Genomic DNA, 26,375 nt, shown 5'->3' on the forward strand with positions numbered 1-26,375 from the left:
GGGAGCTCCAGGATGAGTAAGAAATCTTGTTTTAAAAACTAAAACGGGCAGCATGTAAGGAAAAACCATGACATTAACCTCCAGCTTCAATGCCGCATGCACGCACATGCACATGAACATGAACAGACATGCACACATACACAAATGATAATACATTATTTAAAGTAGATATCCACATGGTGTTAATTCTGAAACTCACATAATCTGGGATTCCACTCTAAAAAGTGAATGTAGCATAATGTATGAGCCTTCTAAACTCTCTTGACAGCCAGATTCACACATGTGTAATTAGCTTTGGCAGTAAACCACAGTAAACTGGCAGAAAAAATAGAAAATATGTAGAATTAAGTCTCCTATATGTATATTTATTTATAGCTTGACCTTCAAACTATGAAGCAGATTAAATACAAAATTAACTTTTATATAAACCCTTGGGCTGGGAAGATGGCTCAGTAAGCAAGAGCACTTGCCACTCCTGCAGAGAGCCCTAGGTTCAGATTCCAGCACTCACTTGGAGGTTCAAAACTGCCTGGACCCCGAGTTCTAGGGAATCCATCACCCTCTTCTTTCTGGCAAAGGATTCTGAATGCATATAATCAGATACACACACACACTAAATGTTTTATTTAAATATCAATCCTTCTACTGAGTTCAGCTGTATAAGACCTTTCCCCCTCCCCCATCCCCCTCACATTTCCATTACAGATCAGTCTTCTGGCTCTAATATGGCCCCATCTTGCCACAATTATATACAAAGATTCTGCCTCTGCCAGGCACCATCTTGATAATGATGGGCCTAGTGTCCTATTTTTGGTTTGCTCCTGAGTTCTCCCTCTAAGGTCACTGTCCGCTTTGCCATTAGCAAGGCTACTTCAAACCAACAAGCCCCACTGAGACACCTGCCTGGAATCTGGCTGCTACCTAAAGTATTTCAATATTAAACCACTTCATAGGCAAGCCCCAATCACAAAAGTCTGTAGGAGAAGGAGAAATGGGCTGCTTTCTGTCCTGAAAATATTCAAGGCAGAAATGAGCTCTCATACATTTACCAATCTGGACCCAACCCTGTTCACAGATCTCTGTGGTCAACAAGATCAAATGAGGCTACACTGGACTAGAGAGAACATTATAGGGATATGCCAGAACTCAAATTCCAGGCCAAAGCTGGTCTCTAATTTAAACTCTGCATTCAGCTGTAAAGCCTACAACCCACTCATCTGTTAGCTGTTCTTCAGAACACTTACTGGGTCCAGGCAACGGAATTTCTGGTCACCTCCTTTATCAGCTAGTAAAGGTCTATGGTATCTTATGTTTTTTTATTATTTTTAATTAACAGAAAAAAGTTTATTTCATTGTGATATTTCCAACATAGATATCAATATTTTTTGTTCTAAATCAGCCCGTCTTCCATTCTCCTCCATGCACCAACTCTCTTTAGATGGCTCGTTTCCTCCGCCCACGAAGTCCTCTAGCATGCCTTCATGTCATGAGCATTCAGTTCTCTCCTTTGCCTCACCGCCATCCACCTTAAGATTTGTTTCTTCTCTTTCTTGGTTATCTGTCCATTTCATGAACTACACACTGGCATGTGTGTCCACATACACATATAAATGTGAATCTATATTGCATATGTGAGAGAAAGCATGCAGTTTTGTGTCTGAGTCAGTGTGATGGTGTCCGATTATATACATTTCCCTGCGGCTGTCATGATTTAACTCTTTCTCATTACTGAATAAAAATCTATATGTGCCACATTGTCTTCATCTTCAATCATCTGTTGATGAATGTGTAGGCTAGCTTCATTTCTTGCTTATTGTGCATAACAGATTAATAAACAAAGAAATGTAAATATATTCCTGATATGTTGACAAGGGTTTTTTGGGTTATATACCCAGAAGTGGTATGCCTGGGTCAAATGCTGACTCTGTTTTTTAGTTTTTGAGAAATTTACACTGACTTCCATAATAATTGCACTAGCTTACCTCCCATCAGCACTGTGAAAAGTTCCCTCACAAACTCACCACCATTCGATGCCATTCCTTCTACTGATAAACGTTAGTCTTGCTCCAATGAGATGAAACCTCGAAGGAGTTTTAATTACAGTTCTCTGAAAGGTAAAGATGTTGAATACTTTTTTTCAAATATATTTTGGCCATTCATACAGGAAATAATGTTTTAGAAACCATATGCAGGCTATTAAGAGTAAGTGTGTGGATTCTGTAGGAAAATGAATGACTCTTGGAAAAATATGTCACTGGTTGCAAAACATATGATTCATTTCCCTCATTTGAGAAATAAACTATTACAAAGATAAACTGAAATAATAAGGATTTAATGAAATAAATGCTTTCAAGGCAAAGTAAATTCTCTCTCTCTCTCTCTCTCTCTCTCTCTCTCACACACACACACACACACACACACACACACACACACACTTGTATGAAAACATTGACCAACATAGAAATTATGGAGCCCCAAGTCACCAATCCAAGCCTTTCGTACACAAATTGATTTTCCAAAGGGGGGAAACAACATGTTAACAAATCCCTACAGATGCCACAGCTATCACCCTAGGACCAGATCTCAGCGTGGTAGCCTTAAGTCATTCAGAAAACCTATCCTATCAGCTCCCGGTGCATTTTCTTCTCTCTACATCATCTTGATTGCTAAGACATCTCTTTCTCCTGCTTTCTCAAAATCACAAATAAGCTGATAAACTGTGACAGCCCACATTGACTCACTCCTCACTGGAGTGACTGTTAGCATACCTGAAAGCATCTTGTTGCTCACAGATGTGTTCTGCTGTGGCCCAATGCCCCCAAGTTAATTTGAATCTGACCTGGTCGTGTCTCCATTTTCCTTATGGTAATAATACAGGAATGGACTTCTCAGTGTCAAATATAGATTTATATTTCCTCCTTTTTCGGTGAATTAAAAAAAAATAAAGAAACCTTTGACCTTCCCTGTCTTATGTAAAGCCTCTGCGTTTGCATCCCTTCAAATGTGTCTCCAAATGTGACATAAGTCATCTCCAACCACAGCTTTCTAGTCTACATTTGAGTGCCTTCCTTTTGGATGCAACTTGCCATAGGACCTTGGATTTTAAACAATCCACTACTTAAGGTAACTTCAGGCACATTATGACCGTGTCCATATTAAAAATAGAAAGTGCGTGTTTGCATTCATGTCCTATAATAACAAACTATGAAAAGGTGTACACGAATAGGAAAAGGGTGAAGACATGATCCTTAGAAAGCGAATGTATTTCGTTTTAAACGACATTTAAATTTAAGTTTATTCACACTGGGTAAAAACGCTGGTCTCTATTTAACTCAAATAACCAGCTCTCCCTTTGATGATAAAAGACTCTTACATTTTTCAGTAAACTTGTCTTTTAAGTTTTTATCTAGCTACCTAAAATGCTTAATTTTAAACAACATATTGTACTGAAAATGAAATCTTTGAAGGGGCTATCCACCCAGTCTTGGTCCCTTCTGTAGGACCCTTGGTTTCCAAGTGAAGAAACGAGTGATCTGTAGAAGTGTTCTGTAGCGAGCTCTCCCTAATTTGAATTAAGCCATAGTTGCCGATGGCAGAAGCTCTCTCTTCATCTAAACACTTCAACTAAACACTTGGGCTGCACCATCTTTTGAATCCTCCCTGTGCTGCTCACACCTGGGTGGCCAAGGATCACACGTGACCTCGATGGTGCGGTGCCTCTGCCTTCTTCCCTTTGGGGAGGCGGCAGATGGCCAGGGCGCTGGGCGCTGGGCAGCTCCCCGCAGCAGCCGGGCAGGACACGGACAAGGAACAAGCAATGCTGCGACCTCTCGTCCTGCTGCAGCACATTTGCTCCTGGGGCTCCAGGGTTGTACTCCCAAAGGTGTACAAAGTCCCATTCCATCACCCAATTTAGAAACTCCTGTCGGAAACTTTAGCAAAGCTGGGTCACTAGCACACAGCCTGATGCCACCCAAGACCTAGGTGCTGCAGCCTAACCTCCAGCACACTTTGGGGCTGCCACCAATAGCAACCCTGACTGCAAGGAGTGGGCCAATGGGGACTCTAGGAATAATGACAATGACAGTCTGAGAGTAACTAGAACCACTTTCCCCATCACTGCCAAACCTTCCTTTAGACTAAGGAAAGCAGATGTGGGCTCACTTGCCTCTTCCCTGTGCTTCTGCTCAAGCTCAACCTTTACAGCCCTGAAAGCTTTTCAAAACTTAGAAACTGGAAGTGAAAACAGCATTCTCTCCGCCCCATGAGTCTCTGGGACTGGCTCCTGGGCTTACAGTGGGGAAGAGGTCTGAAGAAGTTTCTCCAAGTGTAGAAAGCCTCTATTTACTGAAATTGGTGTGACTTCACCAGGGGCTGGAAGAACAAAGCTGTCCTGCATACACTGCTAATGCTTATAAAAGCCCTGCATCAGCCCCTCTCCTTACAGTGGAGTCTTTTAAATGAAAGTAGATTCTTACTAGAGCAGGAGTAAGAGCCAATGCACAATGCTAAGTCACTTACTAGTATCACCTCCTAATGGCTAACCCCTCCCCCGCACCCCACCCCACCTTTGACCTTGTGTTACACTGTATGAAGACACTGTAGCAATAGTCTGACAATTTTAACTATCAGAGACAAAACCAAAATCCAAGCGCATCTGATTTGTTTAAATTAGCAAAATTAACTAAAACCAAGCAATCTGAAGGATTTCATTTCTAGAAGGCATGAATTGTCCTCCTTTCCTTTTAAGATTGGTATTCTGTTAAACTCTTGGAAATATTCAGTGCCCTTCCTCTCAGAATGAGCTACGGTCTCCAAGATAAGAGCTGTTGAATAACCAGGAGTAAAAAGAAAGGGAGATTAAGGCAAGAGGATTCCCCAGAGTTGGGCCCAATCTAAGGTACACAGCAAAACCCTGTCTCAAAAACTTAGAGAGACAGAGAGAGCACTCCTCATTTAGCTGATTGTGTTTTACTGATTTGACTATCACATAGAGATAAATAATGACGTTAATTATCTGTGTAGTTAGAATTAGAACATGAACAAATGGGGGATTGTCTTAGTCAACCTATAGAGAATTACAAACAAGCTGCAATTAAAAGAGCTTTGTAAATCTATGTTTAATTGTTTTAGTCTTAATGTTTCAATCTAGTCTAATAGGAAGAAACAGGTGGCTGTGGTTATGTTTTATTAAATCCTTTCCATTCTCCATGAATTTCATTTAACCAAACAATTCTTATCTTGGTTGTTTATTGACTATTTCCCCCCCCCAAAAAAAAAGCAAGAGTTACCACAATTAGAACTGAATTAGAGAAATAACATGCAGAAAATATAGCTAATGGAATATTCCCCATGTTTCACATTTGAGAGCCTGTCTCACTTTTCCTGAGCACTTTATAAGATCTGATTTCAAAAGAAAATAAATCTCTTCAACCTCCTATCCAAGGACAAATCTGTTTTCAAGTGACAATTGTTACAAAAGACAGGACTACAAAGTACAAAAATATGATCACTAAACAGGTGGTGAGAAACTAAACCATTGAAACCTAAGTTTAGCAAATGTGAAATCATGGGTGTCAAGATCATCCTGAACCTGCTTTAAAGAGAGGAAAGAAATGCAAGTAGTGTGATTCTGGCCCAGTCGTTCTTCAACAAACGTATATATTCTGTGTCTGTCTGTCTGACTGTCTGTCTGTCTCCCCACAGCCCTTTATGCTTTCTCTTACACAAGAAAACAATGTCTAGCCAGCTTACACTAAACGCCTATATTTTCCAGCACACATCTTCACATTTTCTTATATAAGGAATCTTTTTGAAGAGCACCATTAATAGAAACTATATGTTATTGGTTGTGATGTGCCAAAAGAATGGGAGGAAGGAAGGAAGGAAGGAAGAGAGGGGGAAGAAAAAGGAGACGAGAGAAGAGAGAAGAGAAGAGAAGAGAAGAGAAGAGAAGAGAAGAGAAGAGAAGAGAAGAGAAGAGAAGAGAAGAGAAGAGAAGAGAAGGAAAGGGGGGAGGGTTGTTCCTAGTGGCCAAGTCAGTGTTTCCAATCAGGGACAGCAGTGGGGACTTGCAAAGTAGTCAGGATTCAGGACTCACAAAGGATTGGATTGGATGAACATGGCCATCAGAATTCATAGTTTCTAGTGAGCCAGCAAATTCTTTAAATCAAACTCTGGGAAGATTGCTGCACACCTTTGCCCTCAGTGTACCTACCTTTAACTAAAAGCCTAGTTCTCTCCTTCTAAAAGGAGATGGGAAAACATTCCTAGGATGTGTATATAACCGCAGTTCTTAAACATAACAAATACGGTCAGTGCTAACAATTTTATTATTCCAGTTATTGTCCATACACTGCTCAAATGATTTTCTTCTTCTGTTAAATGGGACCAAAACTGAGACAGCACAGCATTGTACAAATGGGGGTGGGGGCTTAAGTGTTTCCAATGCAATAGGTCCTCCTTTAGTTTTGTTGAATAAATACTAAAGTGTACGACTCATAATAGGTTTTGAGCAAATTTCCTCTTATATTTCCATGGTAAAATCTGTCAAAATGGTAAACAGCAAGAAATACTGATTCTAGTTCCCCAATTCTTGGTGACAAAAAAATATATGTAAGGGAGTGTGTGTGTGTGTGTGTGTGTGTGTGTGTGTGTGTGTGTGTGTTGCTTTTTCTGAAAGGTCCTTGAAGTGAACATAGAAACACTTAGCATGATTAACTATGGTTTTCGAAACTGATGGGTTTTGCCTGTTCTCCATACAACCCTGACTAACATTAATTCTGCGAATAATATAATCTTCTGTGACTTATCTTGTTAAGTCTCCTTCGAGGTTGTTTCCAAATTAAACTGTTTCTTTAAAGGGTCCTTTGAAGTAGCCAAGTAATAGAACTCTCGTGTGTATCTTTATTGTTCTTAAAGATTGCACAAAATGAAAGCAAGGGCAAAGTACTATATCCACTGTACACCATTCATTATAAAAGAACATAAACATCTGGACTCTACCAAATAGCATATTTTTAATTTATATATTGCGTGCTCTTATATTCATGCGTTATTTTACATTTATTATTATCCTCTCATAAATAATTGCAACTTGACCAATTTATACATCCACTACCACAGTATACTTAATGTGGCAAGGAGTGCTCTTTGACAGGGGAACAGATAAAAAAACGGAAACAGGTGTGTGGGTGTCACATCTACTGTTTTGCTTGCTTTGCTATGAAATATGCTTAACATAAAATTCACGTGGAACATCTTTTCAAAAGGCACGATTTCCTCCACAGAAAATAACTTTTTAAAAATGCGTGGCAGTAAAAATCATCACCTTTGACGGCGCTAAAATACTTAAACTGATGTGATCCTAAAACCTCAAGACCAGAATGCTTTCAGGATGAGAGACTATGCTAGATTCTAGGGGCCTGAATGATAGAGACCCACAACCTATGGGCTGTTCGTTGGCTGTTTTCTTTCACCCATCCTTAAACTTTGCTCCACTAGAGAACTGGAGCGACTTGCTGTTCCTAATCCGACACCATCCCCAGAACTGCGACCACATCAGCCAAATCCTTCTTGTCACCGCTTTACTCTGTCCACGTCCCTGCTCCTTCCCTGGAAGGCGGCGTTAGGAGTCGTGCTCGCCACGGCCCCCAGCCTCAGGGTCGCTCTGGTCGTCAGTGAAGCAGACATCCACATCACTGTCCTCGCTCTTGGGATCCCCGGGCTCCAGAGCATAGCCGGGCTCCGCGCCCTGGCCGTCGCCCGCCTTGGCAATCAGGCTCTGGCCCGGGTGGCGGGACTTGACGTGACGCTCCAGGTCTCGGCGGCGCACGAGCACCTTGCCGCAGAACTCGCAGCGGTAGGGCGTGTTGCCCTCCGCGTGGAGTCGGATGTGCTTGTTGAGATTGCTGGGGTCGCCGAAGGGCCGCAGGCACACTTTGCACTTGAGCGGCTTGTAGCCCGTGTGCGTCCGCATGTGGATCTTGAGCCCGTACTTGCGCGAGTACAGCTTGCCACAGTAGAGGCACAAGTGGCCCGTCTTGGCCTTGCCCGCCGCGCTCCCGCCACCGCCGCCACCCCCGGGGCCCGCCGCCGCCACTACGGCCGGGGGCAGCGTCCCCGAGTCCAGGCGGGCGCGACCCTTCCCGGCTGCCATCTCGGACAGCTGCTGCGTGTGCATGGCGATCTCGCGGTCGATGCTGGCCAGGGAGCCCAGCTCGGCCGGGCCGATCGCCGCCGCCGCCGCTGCTGCTGCTGCCGCCGCCGCCGCCGCCGCCGGGCCGCTCAGATAGGAGATGGACTCGGGGTATTTGAGCAGCCCGCCCAAGTGCAGCTTGAGGGGGTAATAGGCGGCCGGCGGGCCGTAGAGCAGGTCTCCGCTGTACACCGTGAAGGCCGGCATGACGGCGGGCAGGGGGCCGCACTCGCCGCCGGGGTACGCCTTCAGGCCGCCGGCGTCGAGGGGCGGCAGCGCGCAGCGCTCCACGGGGAGCCCGGGAGCCGGGAGGGCGGCGTAGCGCGCGGCGGGCAGCGAGGCGCCCGCGGCGGCGGCAGGCGGGGCCCGCTCCACGTGCTTGAAGGCCGACGCCTCTTCCGGGTGGCCGGCGAGCAGGGGGAAGGCCCGCAGGGCCCCGGGACACGGCAGGCCGGCCGGCGGCGGCTCCCCGGCCAGCAGGCACTTGGGGTGGTGGTGATGGTGGTGGTGAGCGTGGTGGTGGTGGTGGTGGTGGCCCGCCGGGCTCTCCCCACTGCCGGGGCGCCCGCCGGCCCGGCCCCCGCCCAGCAGCCGGCCTAGCGCCAGCCCGGGCCCCTTGCCGCCGCCCTCTTCCCGGTAGGGGTCGCTCTGCGTAGCCGCCCGGGCCAGGCCGGCGGGCTTGAAAGCGGAGCGCACGCCGGGGTAGAAGGGCAGGCCTCCGCTGCCGGCTGGGGAGCCGCCCACGATCCCCAGGAAGTGACTGTGCGCGCGGTCCGCCTGCTCCTTGCCCTTCTTGGGCGTTCCCCACTTGCCCGGAGGCGGGGAGGTGGCCAAGGGCGCCAGGGAGGCCTCCCGCTTGATGCTCTCCCGCGCCCCGCACGCCTGGGCGAGCTGAGCGGCCTGGGCTTGGGGCCGCAGGGCGGCTGCCTGGACGGGCGCCGTCAAGTCCGGGCCAGTGGGTTTCGGAGGGAGGCCGAGGCCTTCTGCCACCGGGGAAGCGTCGGGCCGGGCCGCGTGCTCCTGAGGCAGGAAGGCGCGGCCCCCGCCGCCGCTGAGCACGCAGTGGAAACGCAAGTGTGCCTTGAGGCTGTTAGGGTAGCGAAAGGTCCTCCAGCAGTACCAGCAGACGTAGCGCTCCTCCCCTGGGGCAAGAAAGGGGAGAGTAACTAGTGAGAAGAAGGAAAGCGCCAGCACAGCGGGCACAGCCCGGGTTTGACCTGAGATGGGGCAGAAGAAGGGCTGAGGGATGAAAGTCTTAAGGTCAAGAATAAAGTTTGGTAACCCTATCAAGAACCCCCCAAAGCGTGTAAATGGTCAACCCTTGTCGCCTCCATCCTCAAAGGTGACCCGGACCTCCCCAGTGAAGACTCCCACCAAGCCCTCAGAGTAAATCTCCTTTGGAAGAGCAGTCTCAGGAAGGCTAGCAGGGAAGAGCAGAGCGCAGCTGTTGCCTTAAATCAAGTGTTGAGGCTGCCTGTGCCTGTGCCCATCTGTTGGCGTTTACAGAATAGGTGGCGGATGTCAAGGAGTTTGGATAAACTGAACAAAGGCCAATCTAATAGTCGTGAGCGCCTCATTACCAGGCAAGACAATATCCTGTATGTATGGGCCATATGTAATCATTCCTTTTCATATAACAATGTCTTTTGTGTCCCCTCTCCGCCCTTTTACCCCCTCCCAGACTTAAACATTTGCTTGAGGTTTTCCTGGAGCGTAACCAAATGAACCGCCACATAAGGAAGATGGTTTGCTAGTCTTCAAAATTATTCGCACCCTTATTGTCTATTTTAGCTTTATCTGATTGGATTGGAGGGAAAAACTTACTACTTCCCTGATAATCTATAATGGATGCTGATATTCTGAGGAGGGTGAAGCATTGGCGTATCTGTTGTTTTGCCTGGTGGGTAGTTAACGCCTAGATAGTTACTTAGATACTGATACAAGCTTAGAAAAGCACTTGAACAAGATATAATTCATTTATAAATATTTAATAATGAGAAAGGTCTTCGGCTTTTTAAAGTGCAGGTTTCTCTAGCACAGGTGCTGTGCATGTGTGCACTTACAGTTCTGCGAGGCTCTTAACACTGCTTTTGACTTGCTATGGTCTGTAAACACAATCCAGAGACAGGTATACGAGATCGCTATTAATCAGGTGCTAGAAACTAATTTCTACATAATGGTGTGCGTGCAGTGCAGTTTCTTTATAATGTGATTGGTTGCTAATACTAAAGATACCTGTGAGAAAAGTTGATTGGAGCACGAGGAAATTCCAAAGTACATTGTAGATTGACTAGAAACGCTACAGTCTCCCTCTTTGGGTGCACTCTGCTAACACTTCTAAAACATTCCTACGGAACCCACTATGGTGGCACATGCCTTTAATTCTAGCACTTGGGAAGCAAAGCGGGGAGATCTTTTGTGAGTTCAGAGTTCGAGGGCCAGCCTGATCTATATAGTGAGTTCCAGACCAGCCAGGGCTACATGGCAAAAACGTCTAAAAGGAGGGAAGTTTATTTCACAAGAGGTCAAAGGGGATCTGGGAGAAATGGGCAGACAAAAGATTTACCTATAATTGTCTGTTCCAATTGTCTATTGGGGCTCAGACAAGACCAACTCAATATTCCTGCTGCCTATGTTAAACATCTATATAAAGCAACTCTTGGAAAGGGAAGGGACCCCTTAGTTTTCCTTGGGGAAAACTGCCCTTTTGCAGCAGATCTTCAAAAGAGTTTTCAGTTTGTTCCAGAATGACTCTGCCAGTGCGAAGCCAAGTAAGCTTTGTTCTTCAAAATGAAGGGCCAGTAGCTTAATCTTTTAATGAAACAGAAACTATATTAAGTTGGCCAATATTGTTTTTAAAAAGATGATATTCCTACTTATTTCTTCCTCTTCTCAAGATGTAATACAAGTGTGTGCAGGTGTGTGTGTGTGTGTGTGTTATTCCACACATTACTTTTCCAACTTAACTTCATCAACAGGTTTTTCAGACCCTAAGGTTCAGCTCTTGCCAAGTGAGCCAAACACTCTTTAAAAATGACTTTGCTCCTCCCACTCGTGTAACTCCAAAGATTTCAGGCATGCCCAATCTAGAAATATCAGATTAGATAGGCTATACCTTCCCTAACAGGAAAAGGATAGATTTTTTAATTATCAGTTGCATTGTGGCAATTATAAAAGCGGCTGGTTGAAACAGAATGCATGGTTAAACATGTTGCTTTTCTGTTCACTCCTGTGTAAAAGTGTTCTGTGCTGGAACAGTGTGCTGTGGAGTTTCAAGTCTGAGAGTTCGCCTGTGAGCCCTCTGTACTTATTATTGACAAAAGAGTCTGATAATGTGCTTCAAGGCACAAACTGTATCCGTGTAATTCTTATAAATATTGGACATACCAATCTATTCTAAAACAAATAGAACTGATTTACAAAGGACAGTGACACCTTGAAGTGAAATGAGTCATTGCTCTGAATAATGTGTCCCACTCAAGAAGGGTTTGCTAATGACCACACTTTTATCAATATATACCTGTTTCTAAATGGGTGCAGTGGAGCAGCAGTTCCGGAAGAGAGTGTATTAAAATAAAATACTTAAGAACATTTTCTGTTGTCTATAAATAGCTTCTTTGGAGAAAGTATGAGCAAACTGAAACAGTGGTCCAGGGGTTAGAGGTGAGGGCCAGGGGACGCCTTATGAAGGGTGAGAATGGAGTTTCAAGACTTTATTTAACTTTTAGCCCTGCCCAGCCTTCTTCCCACAGGATGTGATGAGTGGAGGGTTTGAAAATGATTTTCTCTCTTTATTTGCTGCACCTTAATCTGCATGGATTGGCTCTGGATTTGGAAGGAATCAAAGAAATCTGGGAAGAATCTGGGAGGTATCCCAGATTCTGTTGAAGTAGACTTAGAAGGGAGAATAAATAAATAAATTCAATTATAAGGAAGGACATTAGTACCTGCCAAGGGACCAGCTGTAAGCACCACGCTGCTTCTAAATGCCATCAAATGCACCGCTCTCCTGGAAAACTTACAGAGAAAGAGCACTCTTGTGCATTTTAAAAAGTATTCTCTGCCCAAGCTTTGGTCTCTAGAATTCAAGATGCAATTGTTGTAGCATATCAGGTCTTCTTTGTTGTTTTTTAACTGAGTCACTCGAAACAAATTACTAAGAATAAGAAAGGAAGAACCCATGAAGTTCATAAGGAGTATTCCACTGCCACTGGGGACCAGATTATTGCTCACGTTTGTTACCATTCGCTTATGGTTTTAGGTTAGCAGTTCCCCTCTCCCCTTTGCCAAGAGCATGTGTTCAGTTTCCACAGTGCTGAACAGAAAGGTTCTTCAGGTCTGTGATCACCTCCTAGCAACCAGGAGAAGAGCTGAGCTGAAAAGCTGGACTCTACCTCACCCTCAGTGTTGGGAAGAACTTCTCAGAGGCAGTACCTTTCTCATCGTGAGTCGGAGTCGCAGTTGTAGGGATGTCAAACCACTGAGCCAAGGAGTTAGAATACCACACGGTCAGCTCTTCCCCCGGCTGGACATCTCGCAATGCCCGGTAGAAGATCTAGAATACAATAATAATAATAATAATAATAATAATAATAATAATAATAATAATAATAATAAAAGTTCTGTGTTATTTCCTGGATGATTGAGAATAAAGATTCAAAGACTGGCCTTATGATCCTAGAGAAGCTACTGGGTAGCTTGGAATCTCATCCGTCATCTTTTAAATGACAAAACAAAAGTATCTTTCTTACAGGGTCATTAGGGTGTTTGAAGAGAGAATTCTTGCCTTTCAAAGTTCTTTGCTCGCGAGATGCTTGGCTACCATGGGGACAGGCATAAGTTCGATATTAGTAGATACCTAACAGGCATATTAGTGGATAACCGAGGGGCTCTGATAGTACCTGTCCTCCTGGTAGGTCGGCAATCGCTTCCAGAGTCTGTTCCTGGGGATTCCTGGCTGCCCGGATTAACCCTATCCACTCCAGAGGGGAGCCCCCTGTCTCGTCCACCAGCTCCCCTCTCACCATGCGCACCTGCAAAACAAGCAGTGGTCATTGTCCAGTGTGCCAGGCTCACAAGCCAGAGGAAAGTTTATTTATCCTACAGCCCACCGAACTCAAGTAAGTGGCTGTGTTGTTTTTGACCCAACCTCTCAGAGCTGCTGGGAAAATGATTCCTCGAGGCCCCAGCTTAGAAGGTAAAAATAAAATAAAATAAAGGAGTCTGGGTAGTAGACAGTACCGCCACCGCTGCCGCCGCCACCACCACCACTCACAGCTTGGAAACACCAGCTGAAAAGGGCGTTCCCTCAGAATTCTTGCATGCATCTTATTGCAAAACTCACCACCTCTTCCCCAAGTGAGGTTCTGGGATCCTTACCACGGAGATAGAAGGGGTTTCTAAGTTCAAGCGAGTCCTAAAGCCAGGTGCAGAACTCCTACCCTGTTTTTCTAGTGCCTCACTAGGCGCAAGAGAACTCAGCAGTGAAATGCTCAGAACAAAGCGAGCTCGGAGAAATTTTGCCTGCAGCTAGCAAGCCATTTAAAAGCAATTAAATTGCGTTTAAAGAGAGAGGCGGGGTGAGCTTCAAAATCGGGTATAGCCTGGGATAAGAGAAAAAGGGACTTTCCAGCACCAGAAGAAAGGTGGTGGCCCGAAGATACTTCTTAAAAGAAAGCTCTGGAAGGTTACTGAAACCCAGGTCTTTCCTTTTTAAGCAAGCTTTTCCCTGGTTGCTATCTGCCAGTCCTTGGATAACCACTCACCCCCCCCACCCCGCCCCACCCTCACAGCGGTAAAGAGTCTTTCCCTCTCAGGATGATGTGTGTTGGGGGGGGGGGGTCAGAATGGGAGAATTGTACCTGGCACCTCTCAGCTGGGATTTCGTACTCTAAGAGCCAGCTGCAAGGTTTAACTGGATGTCCCCTACCTCTCAACAGGCATAAAAATTAATCACTTGGCTCATCCCCTCTTCATTTCCTACCCAAATCTATAAGCAAAAGGGGTTGGGAATGGGAATATATTCCAAGAACTAAGAGCCTCCCAAGGACTTCGGTGAAATGAAATCAAATTGTTTAAAACAAAAATGTAAGCCCCATATTAGTGAACGGAAGGGGAGAGAAGTACTCTCCATCCGATGACTTCAGCGAAAAGGGTATATTTGCAAGGGAGGCAAGGACCAAGGTGGGAGTCAGGAGTCCCCATCACCTGGCTGAGGAAACTACCGGTTCCCAGAAGCCCCCATACCTACAGACCCTGGCGCACTGAGGTCTGTTCCGGCTCAGTTCTGCCCTCTCTTCAGCCTGCCCCATGTCCAAGCTCAGTTACCAGACATGCTAAGGATAATCGGATAATTCTGTTCTGCAGATTTAGCAGGTATCCCTTTCCTCCTCCGCCGCTGCTCTCTACCCCTTTTCTGGATCAGAGCAATAGAACGCGAGAGGCAAGGGAGGGAGATCCAGAATGGCCTAGTACCTTTTTCTTGGGCCCTGGTTCCCTGCGATCTGACAGGTACTTGCCCAGCTTGAAGGTGCCAGGCACCGGCCCAAGGCGCAAGCCAGCCGGGATGCAGCAGTCGGCGTTCACGCTGGTGGCCAAAGTGCGGGAAGTTCCGTGCATTGTTGCCACCGCCGCCAGGCAGACGCTGGGGCTCGCAGGGTCCTCCACGGGGCGCAAGTGACAGAACCAGGAGCAGCCGCATGCGAGGAGGAATCCGCACCCCGACGTGCGTCTTCTGTCCGCGGAGTGACGCGGGCGGGCATGCACTGCGCCTTTTCAATCCGGGCGGGTGCCTTTTGGCACCGCGAGCGCAAGGGCGCGGAGTTTGGTGAGAGAGTTGCGCTGTGAAGCAGCTGCAGAGTCCCACCCGAGAGGGTCACATGGAGTGGTTCCCTCAGCCCCCTGCATAATCGAGGCCTCTGAATGGCTAGCACACAATGGTCCAGGCGACCTTCCCATTCCTAAAAATCCAATTTGTCAAGGGCGAAGAAAAGGCTCTGGTGAATCAAAGGTCCGGCGGGACCATTAATCCTCAGCATGGGGTATTGTCCCTGAGACAGTTACGATATTTTAAGTGACAAATCCACTGTATAATTTCTCCATAAATTTTACTTCCTTTTATTGTTCACCGACAAACCAGTTTTGGGAAATAAGTGACTACTTTAAGTCTACTTGGCTGATTCCTTTGAGCCTTGGTCTACTTCAAAGATTCTTAATTCTCTCCCCTTGGCTTTATTGTAAAGGAGATTAAACAAAGGGACGGGGACTGTTTGGAGGACTTGTTAACTTCTATTGATTTCTGGCGTGTGCCATACAGAAATTAGGCAGGTACTTGATGGGAAAACACCAGAAAATACCTCCACTTTTTAAATAACGACCATAGTACATTTCAGGGATTGGGTCCAGGCCAGTCCACAGTTTAGAACCGCTTTCGTTCGTTCCTAGACCCTGATCTGCTCCCAAATATGAAACCACCGGAACTATTTGAGAGAGTGAAAGCCAGCTGAGCCTCTCCCTGTCCCACTCAGGGTCCACACTTTCTCTGAGGGTAGGACGCGGCCACAAAGCCAAAGCTTCGTAGGCGATCTGATCTGTGGATGGAGCTGCAGCGTTGTTGAAGACCCGGGAAGTTCTCCTGCGGGGTTATTAATCTCGTCTTCCTACAGGCAACCCATCAATTCAAACCTTGTTTTGCTTTTAAGTTGAAAACGGGGAGGAAGTCCTGACACTACCGTCTCCAGAACCAAGAGGATGGGTTTTTGCTTATTTTTAAAGAAGCACATCACCACCAACAAAACATCTCAAGTCTCTCAACGGGGGGGGGGGGGGGGAGTGCCTTAGAGGGGATTTGGGTCAAGCCTGGGCACCTTTCCCCAACGTCAACGTCTACGCTGCCATCACTGGAGCCACCAAGAAACTGCTGCAGAGGCTCGAGGGCTGTCAAGTGTCCTCCCACCTTGTTCCCACCACCGCCACCACCCTCATCCGGTGCTCTCAGAAAGCAGAACTACGCTCACTGCTTCCTCCCTGTGGCCTTGACCAAAAAGACGCACTTAGTTACCGGGCCAGAATCTGGGGTGGCTCTGGCTAACGGATGTCGGATGTCGGGAAGCAAAGTAACAACTCTGTTGCGGGTTCGAAGAAGGTCCTTAAAGTAGCTTAGGAAGCTGCCCTCTGTTGCAAACTTGTGCTCACAACCGTAGGTCGGACCAGAAAACGAACTCAAGACCCAAGACACCTTTCATAATGACTTGGAGTCTCCAGATCTGTAAAGTGGGAATGGTGCATACAAAAACAAACAAACAAACAAACAAACAAAAACAAAAACAAAAAACGGTCCCTTGCCTCTCTTTCCGCTCTTCACCCCAGTTTGTTGGAGAAAAATGCAAGTGCATTAAGAAACTCACAAAATTCGTTGTTTCCAGCAATGGGAAAGCCAGGCCAGGTCAAAGGTCTTAAGTCTAAGCAAGTCAGGGCAAGACCATGTTGGGACACCAAGAAGACAGACTCAGTGTCCACTCCACGGTCTATGTAGACATGCCTGTGTGGGACAGAAGAAAACCTTGAATAGCCATGGCTTTGTGACTACACAGCACCTTGCCGGAAACTAGTTTCTAAGAGAGCAGCAACCTTTAAGTTTCACGGCTCAACCTTTCCAGTTGCTTCTCTGGGGGTAAAGAAGGCTATCCTCCAGAGATAGAAGAGAGCCTTTGATCTCAGGGCCTATGAATGGCAAAACCGGGGGAGGGGAGTAGAAGGGGGCTGAGGAAGCCTTTCCGATGAGTCCAGGGTAATAAATTTAAGCCATGAACATGTCCCTCTAACCTCTGGCCTGGCGACTCCGGATGACACCTAGTTTAACTATCCTGCACTGAGCGCGAGAAAGGGGCGAGCACAGTGCCTGGGTTCGGGACGCCTCCCTAGCCCTTCTTAACCATCGAAAAAGCGTGAACGACACGCGAACAATTTTATCAATAGGACCATGTAAAGGCCGACTGTGAGGAAAGTTATTTATTAATATAGCCAATTGTGAGTGGTTCTCAGCTCCGCGAGAAGAAAGAGACTGCGCCAGAGGCATTCACACCAGCTCGCCGAGTTTTATTCTGTCCTGTGGCTCAGAGTTGCAGTTCCCCAAGTGAAATAAATTGTCCACAAAGGAGAAAAGGAACACATTTTCTTTTATTTTTCCTCCCCTAAAAAGCAAGGGTGAAACCAATCTAATGTGCCCAGTGGAGCAAGATGGGCCGTGAAAGGCTGGGTGTTAAAAGTAAAAGCGGGCTGTGCAGCAAATGGGATGGAAAATTAAATGAAATTAAATAGCTTGAACGGCCGTATTGTCCCTTATTAAAAAGACACATTAATTACATGGTCTCAGCCTTATTCAAAGACAATGTTGAGACTCAATCAAAACATTCCACTCGGCTTTTTTATCGACTTAAAATGGGCGTCCAGAGAGGCCCTGTTAAAGCGAAATCCCTCCTACACGGGAGGTGCAAGGAGAGCGTGGTTTGGGGCGGGCCCGCTGCCTGCCCCGCGCTCCCGCGGCGCTAACAGGTTGCCCTGGGAGGCTCCGGGCTCAGAGAGCAGCGACCGGCAGGGAAGGCGAGCCGCGGGGGCCGGGGGCCCGCACAGCCCTCGGAGCCTCGGCGCGGCCCGCGACCCCCACCCAACCGGGGCGCGTCGGGCTCCGGTGGCGGCGCGCGCGACCTGCCGGGCTCCGCCGGGGAGGAACCGGCCTAGGCCATCCGGGCCCAGCGCGGCGCTCCGTGTCGGGGCGCGCGGTCCGAGCCGGGCAAGGCCTCGGTCCTCGGGGTCTCCTGGGAAGGCGAGCCGGCCGCCCGGCGTGGGTCCGGGGAGTCCGCGAACAACCGCCAGGTCGCGCTCCGACGCCGCCCAGAGACCGAGAGGCCCGGAGGCGGCTGACTGGAGGCCGGGTTCGGCGGCGGCCTCCCGGGCCCCGCGCTAACCCAAGAAGCGCCCCCTGCGGGTGCCGGCGGCGGCCGGGTCAGAGCGGACCAGCTGCTCTGCCCCCGAGGCGCGGGTGGGACATTAAGGCCGGCTCTGAATAGAAAGGCTGAGACCCGGCTCTGGGAACGCCACCAGATGACGCGCCCGCGCCGGGGCCTTTCCCCCCTTAATTGCGTGGACGGTGGGTGCGCGGCAGCCGGGAGTCTTCAAACTTGTAGCCAAGGACGCAGCCCGGACGCCGCTGGTGGGTTTTGTGGCGCCTTTTGTTTTGTTTTGTTTTGTTGGTTTGCTTTGGTCTTTTTTTTTTTTTTTTTAAGTCTAGCATTGGAAACGACTCAATAAAAGTATTCAGAGTCCCTCTCGAGTTGCCTTTTAACCGGAGTCCCCCAACTTAGTTCTTGGTTCTTTCGGTTGACATGGTGCAAAGAAAAGTCAGCGAGCGTGCTGCTGAATTGCAATGTCTTGGGGCACCTCCACATTCACGCTTCTCTGCCGGCCTCTGCCCGAGGAGCCCGCGCTCAATTCGATTTTCCTTGCTATTGGGCACATTTAGGAGCGCCTCTATTTGTGAAGTTCATTTCTAGGCAAATGTATTCAAGAGCTGATGGAAATGAATAGGACCGTGTGTCAGCCGCCCCTAATTGGGATTAAAGCACTTAGGCGCATATGCAGAGACTGACAGAAATTCTCAGGTTGCATTGTCTTCAGACTTCCACCCGCTCGGACGCTCCTCCTCCAAGGGAGATTTATAAAGATCGCGGGGGAGAAACTGAGGAAAGAAAGAGGAAAGGCAAAGAGCTAGGCTAATAGCTCAGGATGGGGCTGCAGTTCAGCTAGTGAAGGTGGCGGCTTCCCAGAAAAGACGCTTCAGATAATTGAGCGCGGGCAGGGGGTGGGGGGAGAGCAGGTCCAAACTCTGAAAGGCTGAGAGTTAAAAGACGAAATAAAGATGTTGTCGAAGCTCCCAAACGCCCCCTTCCTTTTTTTCCTCCCTGCCTTTCTTTTCATCTCTTCTGCACCCCAAAGCACACCGCCTCTCTTAGAGCAAAACACACAGGTTGATACGTGAAACGGAGAGCAAGGAGTCACATAGGAAACTAAAATAACTTTTGTGTGTTGAAAAGGCGGTGATGAAATTATCCTAGAAAACTTTCCCGATGAGCGTGTTAAACATATGTATGCACAGTTGTCAAACGTGGTCATGTGCATACAAATCACAGCTTTGAATACATCATCTACCTGCAAATCTCAATCCGGAATTGCCCCCACGGAGGTTTGGAGCTGTGGTGACAGAAGCTTTTAAAAGCTGGGAACTGGCATGGAACGGAGGCTGAGACAATTTCCTAAACAGCGGGCAACGGCAGCCTCCTTAAGCCTCTGAGGAGCAGAAAAGCCTAAAAGATAAGGTAAACACTAAAAAGAGTGAGGATTTCCAGAGGTATTTGGATTTTCTTGGTTTCTGGGTAGTTTGACTCCACCTGGAAGCCCCGGTTTTCTTTTAGAGACACCGAGACTCTGAGGGCTCCTTTTGGGTGCAAGAAGAAAAGAAAAGGCAAGGCTAGGTGAGGCTGTGGAGTGAACAGTAACCAATAGCTTCTGCGATAAATTCCTATTCAAAATTTGACTTTCAAGCTGATTTCCAGGGACCTCATTAACCACACAAGATCCGGAATCCCAAGCCCTGAAGTGACTGGAGAAGGGGTTTCTGGATAAGAAATGACCATGAGACACAAGATCAAGCTCCTAGGAGTGAGTGGACATTTTCCCTTTTAGGGTCCTCAGCAGAACTTAAAACGTCCTTTCTCCCCAGGATCTTCCATCTCATGATTACGTAGCACAAGTTTGTGTCCTATGAAAAGTGGATCTTTCTTAAATCAGGTATTTTCTTTTGTTTGTTGTTGCGGTTGTCACTCCTTCCTTTAAAACGTTATATTTTATTTATGTGGGGGGATGTGTGTGCGCATGCGCACCGTGGCAGATGTACATAGACCGGAGGTCAATTCTCTCCTCCTAATGTGAGTTCCCAGGACCAAACTCAGGATGTCAGGCTCATGCCATCTCCCAAGCCCCCTTACATCTTTTGATTGTCACATACTAATTGTACCAAGTAATGAACTTCATGGTGGAATATATATATATATATATATATATATATATATATAGGCTTACGTTGATCATGTTCATCCTACTTACCACTGTTATTGTCTAACTTCTTTGGAAGGTGGTACGTAATGGGAGGAAGGCTCGCTGTACAGACATATTTATAGGAGCCGAGGCAAACTATGAATTGTGGAAGTTCATAATGTTCATTACAATAGCGATAGGAGCAGAACAATTGAAATTTCCAGCTAGGTTACAGCGGGAAGCCCAGCTCATCTGAATAAGCAGCACCTTCAAAGGACACTTAACAAGCTCACCACCAGTATCCAGTACCGGTGCCCTGCGGATCACACGCTTGTCTCGTGCATTGCTCATCACTTGTGTTATCCACGCTCGTTCCTATGGACATAAGGAAGTGGTTAGCTTCCTGGAAGCCCGTTTGAATGTTAGGTATCCATTAGAGAGTAGTGGTTCACGTCGGGGTGGTCTTTCAGGTAGACGGAATCATAACACAAGGCTTAGATGAGATTACAAAAATGAATTTTAGACAAATACACAGAAATGTGTTTTTCATTTATTTATTTATTATATATAAGTACAGTGTAGCTGTCTTCAGACACACCAGAAGAGGGCATCAAATCTCACTAAAGATGGTTGTGAGCCAGCATGTGGTTGCTGGGATTTGAACTCAGGACCTCTGGAAGAGTAGTCGGTGCTCCTAACCACTGAGCATTCTCTCCAGCCCACGTTTTTCTTTCTAAATAGCTTTTAAAGATACAGCGATTGGGGGCATGCTAAAAATCAAGCCTTGGAATTTACAGGAGCTCTAATCCTGAGCTAAACTTCTAGCCCCTAAGGTATAATTCTCACATCATACATTGACCCATTGAAATGAAAATTTTTAGTATATCTACAGGCACGTGCAACCATTGGAATTACCTATTTCTAGAAAGTTTTCATTTCTAACTCCAAGAAAACTTATTCTAGGCAGCCATCTACTATTTTCTAGCTCCAGAGATTTGCTTTTTCTAAGCATTTCATGAATATCCACGTATACAATATGTGCTCTTTAATACACACTACATCATTTTAGCATCACGTTTTTTGAGTTTCTCTTGGTCCACTTCCTATTGTTGTATGGCAGACTACTTAACAGTGGCATCTTTATTTGAAGAGAGAGAGATTCATTTGGGTTCAAAATCTGAAAGCAATGATGTTCAGGATAATTTCGCTCTATCTGGAATAACGTGAGGGCTTTGCAGAATCCCAAAGAAGTACAGGACATCACATTGCGAGACAAAACAAGCTTGTCAGCCCAGGTCTCTCTTCCTCTTATAAAGTTAATAATTGTATTCTGGGGACCCTCCACTCATGACCTCTCCTAATTTTTTTAATTGAAAATGGATTTTTCATACAATATATTTCAGTGATGGTTTACCCTCCCCCAGCTCCTCCCAGATCCTCCCCAAATCCACATTTCCTTATCTCACGAGAAAACAAACAGATAATAAGATAAAAACAAACAAAGCAAACAAATAGGAGAGAGAAGCCAAAGCAAAAGCACAAGAAATGCTCACAGATGCAAAGACACACACACATTGGCACACATGAAAATTCCACAAAGATACAAAATCAGAAGCTATAATATATAAGAAAAAAAACTGTAAAGGAAAAAAAAGTACATGGAAAGCATTATGAAAAAGAAAAGAAAAGAAAAGAAAAACATCCGAAACCACTACTGAATCTGTTTTTCTGTAAACTGCTCGGCATAGGATCTGCTGTCAAGTGTGGTTTCTATACATAATGAGACTCCCTTGGAAACAACTCGTTTTTCATTATTTGTGATAGCATCAGGACTAAGGATGGGAGCTTTTGTCATTTCCCTTCCTTGGTGCTGATACTGCGTCTGACTTGAACCTCTGCAGGTCTTGTGTGTTCCACCACTGTCCCCGTGAGTTTATATGTGTACCCATCCTGTTAGATTCAGAATACACCATTTTGTAGATGTCACCCATCACCTGTGGTTCTTATAATCTCACCACTTCCTCCTCTACTTAGATCCCTAAGCCTTGAGTGGATTTGATGGAGACGTCCCACTTAATATTGAGCATGCCAAGGCCCCTCCTTCCCTATACACTGTCCAGTTGTAGGTCTGTCTCTGTATTTGTCCCCAGCTACCACAGGAGGAAGCTTCTCCACTGGTAACTAAGTAACACACTGACCTATGAGCATAGCAGAACTTTGTTAGGGTTTTTTTTTTTTTATTGCTATATTTCTTTAGTAGAACAGTAATATTTGGTTTTCCCCCTAAGGCTCTAACCTACCTATTCTGAGGGTTTGGCCACCCAAGCATTGTTGGGCATGAATTCTGTCTCACGGATGGTGCCTTAAACCTTAAATCCAAGCATACATGGGTTGATTACTGCCGTAACCTTTGTGCCACTACTACACTGGTGCATATTACAGGCAGGTCTCTGTTGTAGGTCAAAGGTTTGTAGATGGTTTAGTGCTTACATTTCTCCTCTGGCAGAACCTCACCTGATCTTAAATATGCATGAAAAGTCTCCCCTCCAAATATCATTGCAGTAAATGTTAAAAGTGAATGGCTTATCTCTTTACCGGACCCCCACTGTCTCACACCTCAGACACCACTCTAGTAAGGAGCCGCACAGACTGTCACTCGGTCCATGAGATTCCCTTCCCATTCGGTTACCTTTGCCTGTCCTGGTGCCTCTGCCCCGGTGTGTTTCTTCACCCCACTGCCTGGCACAAACATGACTCTAAGGCCCGATAGATTTTCATACGGGTTTATAGATTATATTCTCAATCCACAAACCCTCTACACAGTAAGATTACATCTAATAGACAAGGATACAAACTGCCCTTTTATAAGAGATCAAAGACCTATAAAATCCCTTTAAATATTCAATTATACCTAATGCCAATTAAGTTCACCTAGATCCAGGTCTGCTTTCTCCAGTTCCATCTTGATTTTCCTCCCAATCTCTGTTCCTCTTCTATTTTCCTACATCTTCTCCGTCGACCTCTCCACTGCCCAATCATGTATCAACTTAACATAAAACTACATAATATAACTTGGAAGACTAAGTTTCTAATGTGTAAAATTTAGGAGACACATTAAAGCTATAGCCGAATCTACTGAAGTTGTAGTGGCATTCCTCCTCACGCACGAGAAATACAATATTCCATTATGTAGACTCATCATATTTCATTCATCCATTCTTCAACTGGCAGGCCTTTGAACTGTTTCTATTTCTTAGTTACTTTGAATAATGTTGCCTTTAATATTTGTATACAGTGTTGTGTGTGTGTTTGTGTATTTTAGTGTGTTATATGTGCATGAATTTATATATGTTCATATAGGAATAGTTGCATGTATATAGGAACAAAGTCACATGGGATGCCTTCCTCAATCTCTCTCCACTTTATTTATGGAAGCAAGATTTCTTTTTTTTTTTAATTGAACAACTTTATTTTAAAAAACAAAGATAAGTGTACAGATTTTAAAAGCATTTTTCATAAAAGTATATGAATACATTTTTGTCAGATCTTGATATTTTTAGAGGTTTGATAGTATGCATTAAAATCTTACTAGTTACAATGAGCATAAAGTACATGTAACCTGGAAATAATCAAAGTTTTCTTGGTGTGTAAATATTAAGCATAATGGTTTTCCATTTCTTTCTCCTTTTATTTTGGCCTTTGTTTTTCTTGAATTTCATATAGTCTGTGGGTTTTTTCTGGGGTGTTCAGAGCTTTCTGGGGTTAGTATCCAATTATCAATGACTGCATATTATGTCTGTTCCTTTGGGACTGGGTTATCTCACTCAGGATGATATTCTCTAGATGCATCCATTTTCTTAAGAATTTCATAAAGTCATTGTTTCTGATAGCTGAGTAGTACTCCATTGTGTAAATATACCACAATTTTTGTATCCACTCATCTACTGAAGGACATCTGGGTTCTTTCCAGCTTCTGGCTATTATAAACAGGGCTGCTATGAACAATGTGGTGCATGTGTCTTTGTTGTATGTTGGAGCTTCTCTGGGGTATATGCCCAGAAGTGGAATAACTGGGTCTTCAGGTAGGACTATGTCCAATTTTCTGAGGAATCGCCAGAATGATTTCCAGAGTGGTTGTACCAGTTTACAACCTCACCAACAGTGGAGAAGTGTTCCTCTTTCCCCACATCTTCGCCAGCATCTGCTTTCATCTGAGTTTTTTATCTTAGCCATTCTGGTTGGTGTAAGGTGGAATCTCAGTGTCGTTTTGATTTGCATTTCCCTGATAACTAAGAATGTTGAGCACTTCCTTAGATGTTTCTCAGCCATTCAATATTCCTCAATTGAGAACTTTTTGTTTAGCTCTGTACTCCATTTTTTAAAATAGGGCTATTTGATTTTCTGGTGTCTAACTTCCTGAGTTTTTTGTATAACTTGGATATTAGGCCTCTATCAGATGTGGGGTTGGTAAGGATCTTTTCCCAATCTGTTGGCTGCCGTTTTGTTTTCTTGACAGTGTCCTTAACCTTACAGAAACTTTACAATCTCGTTAAATCCCATTTGTAGATATTTGACCTTAGAGCACGAGCCATCGATGTTCTGTTCAGGAAATTTTCTCCTGTGGGAGGCAAGATTTCTAACTGAGCCAGAGCTCACCAGTTCCAACTAGTCCAGCTTTGTACCTTGCTCCTAGGATGCCCTGTTTCTATCTCCTAAATGTTGAGATAACAGGAGGCCACCACGATGGGATGTAAACACCAGTCATCACTTTTTCAGAGCAAGAATTTTCTCCAAGCTACCTCTATGCATAAGTATTTTCATTCCTTTCATTTGCATATATAATACTAGAAATGCTGGGCCATGTAACAACTCCGTTCGTTTGTTTGTTTGTTTTAAGACTGGATTCCTCTATGTAGTCCTGGCTGTTCTGGACTTTGCTATGTATCCAGCAGAGACTGGCCTCAAACTCAGAGATTTACCTGTCTCTGCCTCCCAAGCCATTTTACATTTGCAATAGCAACCTATGAGGGATCCGGTTTCTCTCTCTCTCTTTTCCAACATTTTTCGTTGTTTGTCTTTTTCATTGTAGACATCTTAGTAGGAATGACATAGGATCTCACAGTAGTTTTGGTTTCCTTCCTCATGTGATGAAATGACCAACGCTCGTCCTTTCACACATTTTTGTCTCTCTCTAACTGTGGGTACCTTCTTGGCAGAAGCATCTTTTTTTTTTTCAAGTCCTTCCCCCATGTGCTTATTTGCTTTCATTGTTGTGCAAATACAGACTTTTTTTCTGTAACTTTAAAAATGTTCAGTTCAAAATAGGCTGCCACACTTAACCATAACAGTATTGTGAAATATATTTTGTTGTCTAGCCAAGGAAAGATGCTCATAGAAGTTAAGAAACTTACTTAGTTTCATTCAGTAAATAGAAGTCCCTTCCACACTGCTCTGAATTCACAGTCCAGGAAGATCACACCAAAGTACACTGCATTTAGGAAGTTTGATGGATGAGGATTTGTCTGGGGAAACTGGTATGTCATCTGTGCTGGATAGTTTTAGGTCAACTTGACACAAGCTAACATAATCAGGAAGAATGGAGTCTAAGTTGAGAAAATAAGGCTGCAGGCAAGCATGTAGGGCATTTTTTTTCTTTTACATTAGTGACTGATATGTGAGGGACAAGCCTATTGTGGGAGGAGCCACTCTTGAGCTGATGGTCTTAGGTTCTACAACAAAGCAGGCTGAGCAAGCCATGGAAAACTAGGTAGTAAACAGCCCTCCTCCGTGGTCTCTGCATCCAGGCTCCTGCCCTGCTTGATTTCTTGCTCTCACTGCTTTTGGTGATGAAGTGCTGTATGGATCTGAGAGTGAATAAACACTTTCCTCTCCATGTTGCCTTTGGTCATGTTATTTCATCACAGCAATAGTAACCCTGACTGGGACATCACAGACTGTTCCGGTGGCTGAGGGAGTGAGCTCAAGAATCCTGTGTCTTGGCACAATAATCACATTATCTTGAGAAAGTCTATACTTCCGTTTCTTTGTGTAAAATATAAAAAGATAGAAACACACAACTGTCTGTTAT

At 45.5% G+C, this 26,375-nt stretch overlaps 1 protein-coding gene across 1 annotated transcript; it reads right to left on the reverse strand.

Moving 5' to 3' along the window:
• Positions 1 to 7,627: 7,627 nt before the first annotated feature.
• PRDM13 (PR/SET domain 13) lies at positions 7,628 to 14,958 on the reverse strand (the record flags this gene model as incomplete). Its single annotated transcript, XM_080938597.1, is given in 5 exon segments — positions 7,628 to 9,339; positions 12,632 to 12,752; positions 13,099 to 13,230; positions 14,672 to 14,901; positions 14,904 to 14,958. Coding segments are annotated over 5 exon segments (2,250 nt in total).
• Positions 14,959 to 26,375: the final 11,417 nt, after the last annotated feature.

The sequence above is a fragment of the Micromys minutus genome (assembly GCF_963924665.1).
Source record: "Micromys minutus genome assembly, chromosome: 26".
NCBI lineage: Eukaryota > Metazoa > Chordata > Mammalia > Rodentia > Muridae > Micromys > Micromys minutus.